Source organism: Centropristis striata, chromosome 18 (genome assembly GCF_030273125.1).
Source record: "Centropristis striata isolate RG_2023a ecotype Rhode Island chromosome 18, C.striata_1.0, whole genome shotgun sequence".
NCBI lineage: Eukaryota > Metazoa > Chordata > Actinopteri > Perciformes > Serranidae > Centropristis > Centropristis striata.
Window position 1 is genome coordinate 3,210,001 of NC_081534.1, and position 14,096 is coordinate 3,224,096.

Genomic DNA, 14,096 nt, shown 5'->3' on the forward strand with positions numbered 1-14,096 from the left:
TGTAATAGGCTATATGTTGGGTGCCAGATTCAAAGTGGTCATAATAAATTTTGCCTTTATTTCCTTTGGTTTATCATCTCAGCCCCAATAAGGTTATTAACTCTTACAGTTCTGGGTGTTTTGTATTTTGGTTGGAGTGTAGACATCCCAGTCTCAGTAAACATATTTACCATGTGTTGCATGTTCAAATAGAAACACTGAATTATGAATGAAAAAAGTTGACAAAAATGAAAAACTAAGGATATTTTCACTATAATTGTAGTTAGTTTTAGTTAGTTTTGTAACCACACAATACAGTTTCAGTTAGTTATGGGTTTTTTTTAAAAACTCTCGTTTTTATTTTTATTTCAGTTAACGAAAATGTTTTTTCAATTCTAGTTTTCGTTATTTCGTTAGTTTTCGTTAACTATAATAACCTTGTTCTGCAGACCTTGGTTGTAACTGGTGGTTATTTGAGTTACTGTTGCCTTTCATCTCCTCTGACCTCTGGTATCAACACGGGATTTTGAACCAGAGAACTGCCGCTCACTGGATATTTTACTTTTTTTTTGGACCATTCTCTGTAAACCCTAGAGATGGTTGTGCGTGAAAGTTCCAGTAGATCAGCAGAAATACTCCACCAACAACAATTCCTCGTTCAAAGTCACTTAAATCACCTTTATTACCCATTATGATGCTGCTGTGAACTTCAGCAACTACATACACTACTGGTCAAAAGTTTTAGAACACACCAACTTTTCCAGAATTTAGTTGAAAATTATGCAGTTTAATGTGTCAGTGTACTCTGAAATGAATGCACATTTGCAACATTTAAAATTCTTGATTGAGCATGATAGTGTTTTGAAAGTAAAAAAAAGATTCAAAATCACATTTTATGTTGGACTAAAGGACTAAAAAAAGACACAAAATGACCAAAAAAAGACACAAAATTACAAAAAAAGACACAAAATTACAAAAAAAGACACAAAATGACTAAAAAAGACACAAAATTACAAAAAAAAAGACATAAAATTACAAAAAAAAGACATGAAAAGAATTCAAAAATGGACAAAATAGCCCAAGACTCCATAGAGTTAAGTTGTTAACCCACTTCTTGTTCCCTGAAAAAGGCCCACTTGTATAATTCTGAAATGTACATTATTTTCCAGTTTTGGTTAAGCTTACCTTTTTTTATTTACCTCTGGCAGTTCACCACTTACCTTTGTACCCTTTCAAGCTGTTCATTGGACTTGAACTGCTTGAATTTCAATAAAAAACTGGAAAAATTGGGGTGTTCTAAAACTTTTGACCGGTAGTGTACCTAAATGCATCGAGTTGCTGCCATGTGATTGGCTGATTTAGATATTTGCGTTAACAAGCAGTTGAGCAGGTGTACCTAATGAAATGGCTGATGAGTGTATTTCTCAATGCATCCTGATAAGGCATAGTAACTCATAAAATAATCTAGATTCATTTTTCCATTAAGTATGGAGGATGGTTCAGTGTCTGCTAAGGTTATCAAATCTCTTGTGTGTGTGTGTGTGTGTGTGTGTCATCTTCAGATCCCCAAGTTCATCATGACCCAGGTCAGACAACACAACATGGAAAGCCAGCGGAAACAAAATAAAGAGAGAGCCGTAAGAAAGCTGCTGAAGAAGATTACCACTGACAAACCATCTGATAAAGCTGTCCCTGAGGTTTGAGTTTTTAATTATGTGGTTTTTGAGCTGTCAGTGACCTTTTGATATTGATTGGAACTTGTCATTTAGTTGACACCCAGATTCAGCTTGTTTCAGGGTAGAGCAATATATGCCTCAACTCCAAGATCACCAGTAAACAACCAGTCAGTGTAAGTGTAACCTTAAACCTTAAAGGAACACTCCACCGTTTTTTCATATTAAAACATGTTATTCGGGTAAGTAAGACGAGTTGATACAGACCTCTTGCGTCTCAATGCGTGCACTCAATCGCCCTGGCGCGCGGAGCTACTTGGCTAGCACTTAGCTTAGCCCAGTTCATTCATTAGGATCCAAACAGATGGACAGTTAGAAGCGACCAAACTCCTCCACGTTTTCCCTATTTAAATACAGCTACACGAGTAGTTAAACGACCAAGTATGGCGACACAAAATAAAACGTGGCGCTTTTCGAAGCGGATAAAAAGGATAACTATAATGTATGGCGGAATAGCACTTGGGAGCACTTCGACTCGGCGCAGTAATATCATCACTCCTGACTGAAGTGAGAGGGAGCGGAAGTTATCCTTTTTATCCGCTTCGAAAAGCGCCACGTTTTATTTTGTGTCGCCATACTTGGTCGTTTAACTACTCGTGTAGCTGTATTTAAATAGGGAAAACGTGGAGGAGTTTGGTCGCTTCTAACTGTCCATCTGTTTGGGTCCTAATGAATGAACTGGGCTAAGCTAAGTGCTAGCCAAGTGGCGCCGCGCGCCAGGGCGATTGAGTGCACGCATTGAGACGCAAGAGGTCTGTATCAACTCGTCTTACTTACCCGAATAACATGTTTTAATATGAAAAAACGGTGGAGTGTTCCTTTAAGAGCCATAACATGATACCAACCAGTCATCCTATGGTGATCACGAGTAGTGCACCACTATCTCTCATACAGCTCCTGTATAGGAATGTGTTACTATGTGTTACGTGTTACTATATTTTTTCCAACATGTGGGCATCAAGGGCCAAATACAGGACAGTCAGTCAATAAGACACTTTTACCCTTCCATATATACACTATGTTTAATTTAATTGCATTTTTAAAAATGGAAAATTTCACTATTTCACGCCTTTTGTGGCCATTTCCACAATCGAGAAAATTGAAAAAAACATTTTTTTTAAAGAGAAATAATTAAAATAATAAATAAATGATATAACCCTCTATGGTACGCATTATGATGCCAGTTAAGAAAAACTGTTTTTTGTCTTAAAATAGACTAAATAAACATAATCTGAAGAAATTTTATAATTATTTTTTTTTCGTTGTTGAAGTTTTTGGGGTTTGTTGCCCGTAAATGATTGCCTTGAACAGTCTAGGTGTATGAAACTATTAAAAATGAAGGTTTACTCAACTATCAGTAGGAATATATTTTTTTCCAGATGTAAACAGGGCCACAAAATGACATTTAGAGTGATTATGTGTGGCGCAAAATGGCAATGCTGTTTGATTTGGAAAAGTCTGCAAAATAGGGTTTCAATATGGCCTCCTGGAGGTCATGTGACAAATTAAAGCATTGCTATTGGTTCCCTATACTCTTCCATCTTTTTTAAAGTATCACATAACTCAAAAACATGCATTGTAGAAATTTGACAGGCCAAAAAGGGGTATGATGCCTGAGGGCAACACTGTACCATAGAGGGATAATATAAAATAACAAGCATTTATTTCATATTTATTTGTTCATTTATTGCTACATGTATTTATATATATTTAAAAAAATGTCTGTATATATTTCTTTAGTATTTTTATTTATTTATTTTGATATAATGCAATTTCTTTATTTTTCGTTATTTTTTTTCCTATTTACACATTTTTATTTACTTATTTATTATTTTGCAGAATATTAAAGAGTTCTTTTGTCCTTCTAGACCAAGGGTCTCAAACTCAAATTACCTGGGGGCCACTGGAGGCAGTATCAAAATGACCAAAAAAAATTACTAAAGCAAGACACAAAATGACCACAAAAAGACACAAAATGACAGAAAAAAGACACAAAATGACTAAAAAAAAAAGACACAAAATGACCAAAAAAGACACAAAATTACAAAAAATGACACACCACTGAAAAAAAAAATTAAATTACTTAAAAAAGACAAAATGACAAAAAGACACACAATTACTAAAAGACACAAGATTACTAAAAAAAGAAATGATTTAAAAGACACAAATACATTTTAATAAGAAAAATTATTTTAAAAAGACCGAATTACCAAAACAGACACAAAATTATTATTTTTTAAAAGACACAAAATTACCCAAAAAAGTAACATAAAAGGGACCTTCGACACATAACATGGTAAAGTGCCATTCATATAAAACTCACATTAAACTGTCATATCAAGGTGGGGGCCACAAAATATCTTCACGAGGGCCGCAATTGGCCCGCGGGCCGCGAGTTTGAGACCCCTGTTCTAGACAATATAGTGGTGAGTGAGTAACTACGGCAACACTTGACCCTGCAGGCTCTGCTAAGTGCTGTGAGACCAAACAGTGTTCAGAGTTTATTAAACAAAAGAGCAGGAATTTATCCTGCTCTTTTGTTTAATAAACTTAAATAACCTTTTATAAGTCCACATTCTTGTTGTCTGAAGTTTTATGTGAGTGTAATGAAGACTGTGTTTCACTGTAAAGTGTTTATGGCGGCGTGATTGACTGTATGTTTCTCTTTCTCCCTCTCTGTTTGTCTCTGACTGTGTTTAGAACCAGGAGAGCTCGCAGGGATTTATTAGAGTTCAAGCACCACAGTTCAGCAAAGTCTCCATGGCAGTTCAGCTGACTGAAGAGCTGCAGGCTGCTGATGTATTAACCCGTTTCCTCAGCCAGGACAGGTAATGTGTAAACATACAATACTGTATTTGTCTTAGCTTCACTGCAAAAAAGGTGCATCTAAAAACCAGATAAAAACACTAAATCTGAGGGAAATGATCTTGCTGCATGGACAGATAACTTCACTTGACAATATTTCTTAAATTAAGATTGTTAAATCTAGAAATAAGCATGTTGAACGCTTAAAATAAGAAATTAACTCTTAAAACAAGATAAATTAAAGCTGCCAGCAGCGATGAACTGGCCCAAGCAGGGTGACCTGACAATTATGTGTTTTAATTGTTAATTTCTTATTTTAAGTGTTCAACATGCTTATTTCTAGATTTAATAAAAAACAGGGGGAAAATGGGCAGAAAAACAGAAAAAATAGTCAGAAAAACAGAAAAAAAATTATTCTGAAAAACAGGAAAAAATGAGTCAGAAAAACAGAATAAAGACTTTAAAAAAACAGGAAAAAAATGACCATTAAAAACGATTAAAAAAAACTTTAGATTTAGAAGTGTTGGATAATTTATCTTGTTTTAAGAGTTAATTTCTTATTTTAAGCGTTCAACATGCTTATTTCTAGATTTAATAAAAAACGGGGAAAATGGGCAGAAAAACAGAAAAAATAGTCAGAAAAACAGAAAAAAAAAATAACTCTGAAAAGCAGGAAAAAAATGTCAGAAAAACATGAAAAATGAGTCAGAAAAACAGAAAAAAGAGTTTAGAAAAACAGGAAAAAAATTACCACAAAAAACAGAAAAAATAGTCAGAAAAACAGGAAAAATTTTCCTTAAAATAAGAAATGAACTAAGATAAATTAAAGCTGCAAGCAGTGATGAACTGGCCCAAGCAGGGTGCACTGCAAATTATTTGTTTCTTACCAAGACAAAAAAACTTTAGATTTAGAAGTGTTGGATAATTTATCTTGTTTTAAAAGTTAATTTCTTATTTTAAGTGTTCAACATGCTTATTTCTAGATTTAATAAAAAAAACAGGGGGGAAATGGGCAGAAAAACAGAAAAAATAGTCAGAAAAACAGAAAAAAAAAATACTCTGAAAAACAGGAAACAAAACAGAAAAACAGAAAAAATAGTCAGAAAAACAGAAAAAAAATTACTCTGAAAAACAGGAAAAAATAGTCAGAACAACAGGAAAAATGAGTCAGAAAAACAGAAAAAAAGACTTTAAAAAAACAGAGAAAAAATTACAACGAAAAACTGAAAAAAAAGTCAGAAAAACAGTAAAAAAATTGTCCTTAAAATAAGAAATTAAAGCTGCCAGCAGCGATGAACTGGCCCAAGCAGAGTGCACTGCAAATGATTTGTTTCTTACCAAGATAAAAAAAACAACTTTAGATTTAGAAGTGTTGGATAATTTATCTTGTTTTAAGACTTAGTTTCTTATTTTAAGCGTTCAAAATGCTTATTTCTGAATTTAACCATCTTAATTTAAGAAATCTTGTCAAGTGAAATTATCTGTCCATGCAGCAAGATCATTTCCCTCAGATTTAGTGTTTTTATCTTGTTTTTAGACACACCTTTTTTGCAGTGTTTATAAGGCCTGTCCTCTCTTTATCACCTTTCTCTAACTTTCCGTCTCTCCCTTCGTCCCTCCAGTTCACTGGCAGTGAAGCGAGAAGAGCTAAGTCTCTATGAGATTGGTGGAAACATCAGTAAGTCCTGCTCCTACTAAAATCTGATGAATTACAATGTTTAGCTTGTATATATTTCCTGCTGATAACACAGCTGGTGAGCCAGAAAAAGGGTCTAAAGGCCAAAGACAAGTGGAGCGATCCATCACAGTTGTAATAACTGCTCCATGTGTTTCTCCTCTTTGTGTCGTCCCTCAGAGGAGAGATGTCTCGATGGGGAAACCTTTATGAAAGACCTCTTCCAGCTGAACCCAACAGCAGAATGGGTCATCAAAGCCATGCAGCGATGAACTCCTTTCTGCAACATGGTCTCACAGAAATCCGTGAAATAGCCACGGATTTCGCTTAACTCAAAATCCGTGGAATAGCCACGGAATCGCTCAAATTTCCGTGAAACTGACACGGATTTGGCTAAAATGCAAGTTGATGACAGTCATATCCCGTGGCTATTCCAACATATAAAGTGATTATGTACATTCACTGAGTGAAGATTTAGAAAATAAAACATATATTTCTCGCTAGAAATGTGATCAAAATCCATTTTTATGCAGAAACTAAGTCAAAATATTGATTTTTCACTAAAAATTAGAGAACTGTGCGCCATGTTTTTTGTTCTGACCGCTGGGACCTTGAAAGTCACGTGACTTGGAACAAACCAATAGCCACGGGATATGACTGTCATTAACTTGCATTGTAGCGAAATCCGTGTCAGTTTCATGGAAATTTGAGCGATTCCGTGGCTATTCCACGGATTTTGAGTTAAGCGAAATCCGTGGCTATTTCACGGATTTCTGTGAGACCAGGTTGCCTTTCTGCCATCACACCCTGCTGGAAAAATGGACCACTCCAAATTTTCACCACTACTAAGAGGAGACGTCACCTGGTTCTCTGTGGTTTCTGCTGGTTCTCGATGTACTCAGACTGTTTATAGCAACTTTTTTTAAAACATAGTTGCTTGGTTTCACACAATTGGTTTGCCCTTAAAGCTGCCAAAAAATACAAGTAGTCCAATGGCAGCTTTAAAAGATATACACTACTGGTCAAAAGTTTTAGAACACACCAACTTTTCCAGAATTTAATTGAAAATGATGCAGTTTAATGTCTCAGTGTACTCTGAAATTAATGCACATTTGCAACATTTAAAATTCTGTATTGAGCGTGATAGTGGTTTGAAAATAAAAAAAAGATTCAAAATCACATTTTATGTTGGACTAAAGAACTAAAAAAAGACACAAAATGACAAAAAAAGACACCAAAAGACACAAAATGACTAAAAAAAGAAACAAAATGACCAAAAAAAGACACAAAATGACTTACAAAGACATGAAAAGAATTCAAAAATGGACAAAATAGCCCAAGACTCCATAGAGTTAAGTTGTTAACCCATTTCTTGTTCCCTGAAAAAGGCCTACTTGTATAATTCTGAAATGTACATTATTTTCCAGTTTTGGTTAAGCTTACCTTTTTTTATTTACCTCTGGCACTTCTAAAAATTCGGGTGTTCTAAAACTTATGACCGGTAGTGTATATATATACACAGTTGCCCATAAAGTTGGAATAATTATGTTTTCAGACACAATCCTCTGTTAAATGGGGTTTCATTTTCATTGTGATATGTTTATAATAAAGTTTTTAAAAGATATACACTTTGTCTGTCAAGAATAAATCACATTGCCACAATCATTTCATGGAGAGAGGTAAAAAATATTTTATTCCAACTTTATGGGCGACTGTGTAGAAGCCCATTTCCACCAATATTATGAAGAAAAAATATCCCGTAAGCCATTATAATAAGTAGCTTTCTCAAAAATAATGACTTATCTTGAAAAGATTACTTTGTATTGTAAATGAATGAGAATAATGCTACTAACTCATTAATTTAAAATATACAGACTTTTTAATTTAGTTTTTCATTATTTTTGCAATACTAAGTCATTTTTTTTAGATATTAGGTCACTATTATGAAACATTTCTCATTATAATGACTTAAGGGATCTTTTTTTCAACACATGGCAGATATTGGCTTCAATATCCGTACTTGTGAAACCTCTTTGCTTTTATTCTAGCTTATTCAACAACCAGATTGTCAACAAGAAAAAGGAAACTTGTGTGCTTGCCTTTACAATGACACAGACTTTTCAAAAAATATTTCCAGCCTGCCTTATGCTTCATGGTGTCATTTTGGGCCTCAGGTATCACTAAAGCATCAGACAGGTGTGTAGGGGAAAGAAAACCACTTATTTGTTGTCATCTCTGGAGTCCAGACTGACTGCTTTTTAGTGCCGTCGTGGAAATATATCCATTTAAAAATGGCACTTGTGATTCTTAATATTATGTGATACTATAAGTATTGCAGTTGTATACTGTTATTTAATGCCACTTATCACTTTGTGTGTCTGTGGTAATAAGCAGAAATAATAAGGGGCAAAAAATATCAACATTTTATTAAATCATGAATCAGTTCCATAACTTAAATAAATTTAAATGAATAGTTTAGATTTTTTTATAGTGGAGTTATATAAGGTACTGCCCCCAATTGGTACTGTACTAATACACTGTGGATGAGTACCTCATACAAACTCACTTCAAAACATCCAAACTATCCCTTTAAGTTCTATTTTCTGTACAAATAATTTTGAGAACACTGGCTTTTATTTATTTAAATTTTAAATAAAAGCCCCAATAAGTAAATATGTGGTCACAATAATGAATGTGAATATACTGAAGCACTTCACTGTAACCAGGAGGGAATGAACATTGGTGTGAATGGTTGTATGTTAGGGGGTCCAGGGCTGGATGGGGACTTCAGAGAGATAGTCAGGCGGCTAAGCCAAATAAAGGGGACACGCCGGACAAAATTTTTTTTTTCATTTTTTTCCACATGCTCTCTATCACCATAGGTTTCAATTTTTGGTAAGAGCCACTTCATCAAGATTGCGGTTCGGAGATGGCAGCCATATAAAGTCTATGAGAAATGCTATATCTTCCAAGCCACTTGGAAGGTCAATCTTGGTGTCAAAATATACATTTTCTGGGTCAAGGAATCATTTAAAGCTATTGAGAATATCACTAGATGACTATTTGATCAAATAGATATGTTCATTTTCACCCAGACTGGAAGGTCTTCAAGTGCTGCAGCAGGGAATCCTGAGTTGAAAATGTTTGGAATCAATGTTCACAGGAGAGTGTGGATTAGCTGCCATGTACACTGCTAAAAAAAAAAAATCAAGGGAACGCTTTCATCTCATGTCAGATCTTGATCAACACATTATTTACAGTGAGTCATCTAGTGATATTCTCAATAGCTTTAAATTATTCCTTGACCCAGAAAATGTAGATTTTGACACCAAGATTGAACTCCTGAGTGGCTTGGAAGATATATTGGTTCTCATAGACTTTATATGGGTGCCATCTCCGATCCGCAATCTTGATGAAGTGGCTCCTACCAAAAATTGAAACCTACACTGCCCTACAAAGTCTAACTGCAGTAACTACATTTTTTGGTCAAAATTGAGTTATAACTAAAAATTAACCCCTTGATGTCTGTTTTATCTTGTGACAAAGTTTTAGATTTCAATTTCGCTTTAATTCAGAGAAATAATTATATAAAAACCATAAAATCCAACTCAAAATTAGTTAATTTGAAAGGGAATTATCTAGATAGTGATGAAGTAAAAAAGTGAGATAAAATGATATTACGACTAAAATGTAACATTTCTTTATAATAATTCTAAAATACACACATCTTTAAATAGAGTCGTTAAACACTTTTAAATACACTTATAACAAAATCTATTTGAAAATGTTTAACAACATTGTAGTTACTGAACTCTGTTTATCATTACCATTAAAACCTTTTACATCAAAATCAGACTTTTTGGGGTCAAAGGTCAAATAAATCATGATGGTTTTTGAATGTAAAAATGAAATCATCAATACATGTAGAAATAAGTGTCGTATCACTTATCTACATATAACTCATTTGGCTAGCCAGTTAAAACACGTTAAAAAACTTTAAAGCAGTTTTTCTCAGTTTTACCTTTTGTGTAGTTACTGCAGTTAGACTTTGTAGGGCAGTATAGTGATAGAGAGTATGTGGAAAAATTGTAGTGCTTTTGTCCAGCGTGTCCCCTTTCTTCTCAAATCTGGTCCTACGCCGCCTGACTAAGAGGAGAGGTGATGATGTACTACTGTACTGTAAGTTATATGTGAGGAAGGGGCCCCTCATGTGACCCCAATACCTTTCATAATAATGTCGTCACTGACTGCTAACCAGGACACGCAATGACGACATCACTGTTATGGTACATTAATGTTACTGTACATTTTAACTTTTTAAACCATTGATGTTTGAGTGTGTTAATGTGTGATGCATTTTAGAAAAACTGCTCGTACAAATGTGAACAAACACATTTTTATAAATATATATTAGCCTGTATGTTTGCTTGCATTGGATTTCATCAATTGCCTTACAAGTTTTGTACCAAAGACTTGATCATTTTAAAGTTATTTTCAATTATGTGACAACTTTAAAGAAATAAATTGCTGACTGTATTATTGGCCTTCTTCAGTGATACATTCTCACATAATGGGTTCCAAAGGTGTCAGCGAGCTGATACTTTTGTTGTTTTAGATTTTTTGGCTCAGTCCTCTTCACAGTCTGGATATCAGTTTATATAATACACCGGTGAAGGTTGTATTAATCCAGGAATAGAAAAATCTCAGTTTCATCTTTCTGACACATAGCTGTGCTTCTCCTGGCTCCAAACAAAAGTCTAATCTGATTCTGTGTGGTTTCTCGCAGTTTGAACAGCCTGTGGTGGATCATATCTGCAGCACAAAGTCAAACACAACAGATATTTCTCTTGTGGAAAGCTGCAGAATACAAATAATGTGTCAGTCTTTGAAAATGGTTTGAACTGAGTCACTCCCGGCCTTGCATTATCTTGTTTACTGTGAATCCTGTATTTTTTTCCTAAATAATGATGTCTTTTTCTTATTACTGCCTATGAAATGACCACTAAAGCAGCCTGTAAATAAACATGTTATTAATTACCACATCTTCTGGTATGAGTGTTTCTGTTTTGGAAATGAACCCATAAGAACCCAGGGTGACACCTCTGTAACAAACACTTTAAATATTCTAGAATCTCCCATATTCAGCTTTATGCTTCACAAATTAAATCCCGAAGCGACACATACTCAACACCCTGGTGTGGTGGTCATGTGACTTTGACAAGAAGTGACTTTTCCAAAATGTGGCTGTGACTGAAAACAGAAATGTGAAAATTTTCAAAAAGCTTATTTTTTGTAACTAGGCTAAATTTAAACCTATTTAACAATTCTAATCCATTAACAGGGTGTCCTGTATTGCATTTAACTTGTTCTGACCAAATTTCTTGAACAAATTAAAGTCAAAATTTTGATATATGTTATGGAGATGCAAAAGAAAAAGGCAAATTTGTGTCTCTGTAAGCAGAAAATGTGTCTAGTTTTTTTCTATTTTAAAATAAGAAATATCATATACATAAATACCTATACGCCCATTGTAACGTATATATGTCACATCACAGATCTTTTGACATTAGTATTTTTTTTAAAACATCAGAAAAGTGTTCTATGTGGTCCACTTATAGAACACGTCCTTTAAGGATAACTGGGTCTGGGTTCTTATGGGTTAATCTTATTGTTTTTGGTTTTGTTTAAATTTGTGTGTCATTTGAACTTAATAATCTCCACTGTTAAATGTGCAGACCTTCTTATATTAACTATTCGCACTTCATTAAGCAGCTAACAGCCTCAACCAGCTACTGTATTCTTCAACTAATTTCCTTTGAGAATTAATGGCCCCAGTTACTCAAACGGTCAGAGTGCTAATGGTTTTAGTGGGGCTTACAGGGCTTGAGCCACAGTGCGCTTGTTTACTACGGGTCAGAGACAGACACCAAGCTAATATTCTGAAGCTACTGAAACAGAACAATGTTATCAGAAAGCACATTATTTTATTTTACCTGGTAACAAAGGAAAGTAACATATGTTTGTAGTGTATGGATTAAGAACATTTATACAGTACAGGCCAAAAGTTTGGACACACCTTCTCATTCAATGCGTTTCCTTTATTTTCATGACTATTGACATTGTAAATTCATCAAAACTATTAATGAACACATGTGGAATTATGTACTTAACAAAAAAGTGTGAAATAACTGAAAACATGTCTTATATTCTAGTAAGCAAAGGGTGGTTACTTTTAGGAATATTATTAGGTTATTTCACACTTTTTTTGTTAAGTACATAATTCCATATGTGTTTATTCATAGTTTTGATGCCTTCAGTGAGAATCTACAATGTAAATAGTCATAAAAATAAAGAAAAACGCATTGAATGAGAAGGTGTGTGTCCAAACTTTTGGCTTGTACTGTACAAGTGAGTAAAACTTTATATACTTTTGTAAGATTTAAATAGTACGCTTCTTATCTTTTTTATTCTCAAATATTTTGATTGTGCTCTTGAAATAACGTCTTTCAAATCTGTAGTCATGTTATTAAAAAAGCTGTAGGTTTTTGCAGACTATGGCTCTCAAGTTATGCTGGAGAAGGATATGCATCGCCATTATACATACACAAACATTGATTGCAACTTTATGAAGCCTTCTTACAGCTTGAATCGAATATGTTAACAGTATAATCATAATTAAAGATCCGATTTCAACACAGATAATTGGAATTTGCTTTGGTGAGTTCAGAAAAACAAAACAAAAGAAAAAATATACAATTTACTTATTTGTATTGTATATAATATATAATAACATATGATTGTTGATTGTTGGACATACTTTTATAATTAATGAATTTTTGATTGATAGAGAATTTCTATTTTTGATAATGATATGTATATCAGTATTTATATTTTTGCATGAGAGAGATAAAAACTAATTATATTTATGCAAATTTAGAAAAAGTAAGATGGCATAGGTTCACATCAATAAATAAGCTGGTTAAGAGTTAATAATCAGTTAATAAAATATAGAGAAGAGGTAGAATTAATAACTTAGTACTCCTCGCTTATTTTCAAGCATGTAAACCAAAGCAGGTGACAATTTCTTTTTTTATACATGTTTGAAATTCCTTTCCAAACAAATTAACACTGAGCTGTCAAATGGGTGCTGTTACCATCGGTACCCTTTGATTTTTCAGAATACAAGTTCAAACATGCTTAATATCATCATGGGACAGTAAGTTATTTTATTTTTAATAAATTGACAATTAAGGAACATTAAAATCATGAGGTCAGACAAATAAACAAATAAATGTCATGAAACAAAGAACTAATCAGGAGAAATAGTAGTAAAAAAAAAAAGAAGAAAAAGAAAAAAGTAGAAAAAAAATCTTAATTCTCTCTTGTATAACCTTAATTTCTAATAACTATATGATTTTTAAAAATCATTATCAGTGAATGTACAGACTTTATGTACTTCGTATGACCATCCAGGGACAGTTAATATTATATATATCTATGGCAGGGATGGGCAACTGGAGGCTCGGGGGCTGCATACGGCCCACACCCTCACTTGAAGTGGCCCTCAGTACAACTACATGCATTTGAATATGAAATCTTAAAAGTGCAGTGTAAAAATGCACAAAATTACTTCTTGCAATCAATGTTGGTCTGCTGTTCTTGCACTGATAAAAAAAAAAAAGAAATCACAGTAAGTGGCTATTTTTTATTTGCTTCAAACCTTTTGTATTCCTATTTATACTGTTAAACATGCATTTGAGCATGAAATATGTTAAGTTTCTGCGCTGTAAACATATTTAAAATTGCAGTTTCATCATATCTGGTTAAGTGCATGGTCCTATATGTGGCCCTGTGGTAGTGTCGATGAAAAACTGTGGCCCCCTCCAGCATTTAAGTTCCCCATC

General features: G+C 33.8%; 1 protein-coding gene across 1 annotated transcript in view; it reads left to right on the forward strand.

The window, feature by feature from the left end:
* The window catches only part of arhgap18 (Rho GTPase activating protein 18), a 33,372-nt gene extending 26,811 nt beyond the window's left edge, over positions 1 to 6,561 (forward strand). The window contains exons 15-18 of the mRNA XM_059357234.1: positions 1,542 to 1,676; positions 4,413 to 4,540; positions 6,140 to 6,195; positions 6,373 to 6,561. Coding sequence (XP_059213217.1) covers positions 1,542 to 1,676; positions 4,413 to 4,540; positions 6,140 to 6,195; positions 6,373 to 6,464 — 411 coding nt within the window. The 3' untranslated portion in view covers positions 6,465 to 6,561. The remainder of the gene's footprint in view (positions 1 to 1,541; positions 1,677 to 4,412; positions 4,541 to 6,139; positions 6,196 to 6,372) is intronic.
* The last annotated feature ends 7,535 nt before the right edge of the window (positions 6,562 to 14,096 follow it).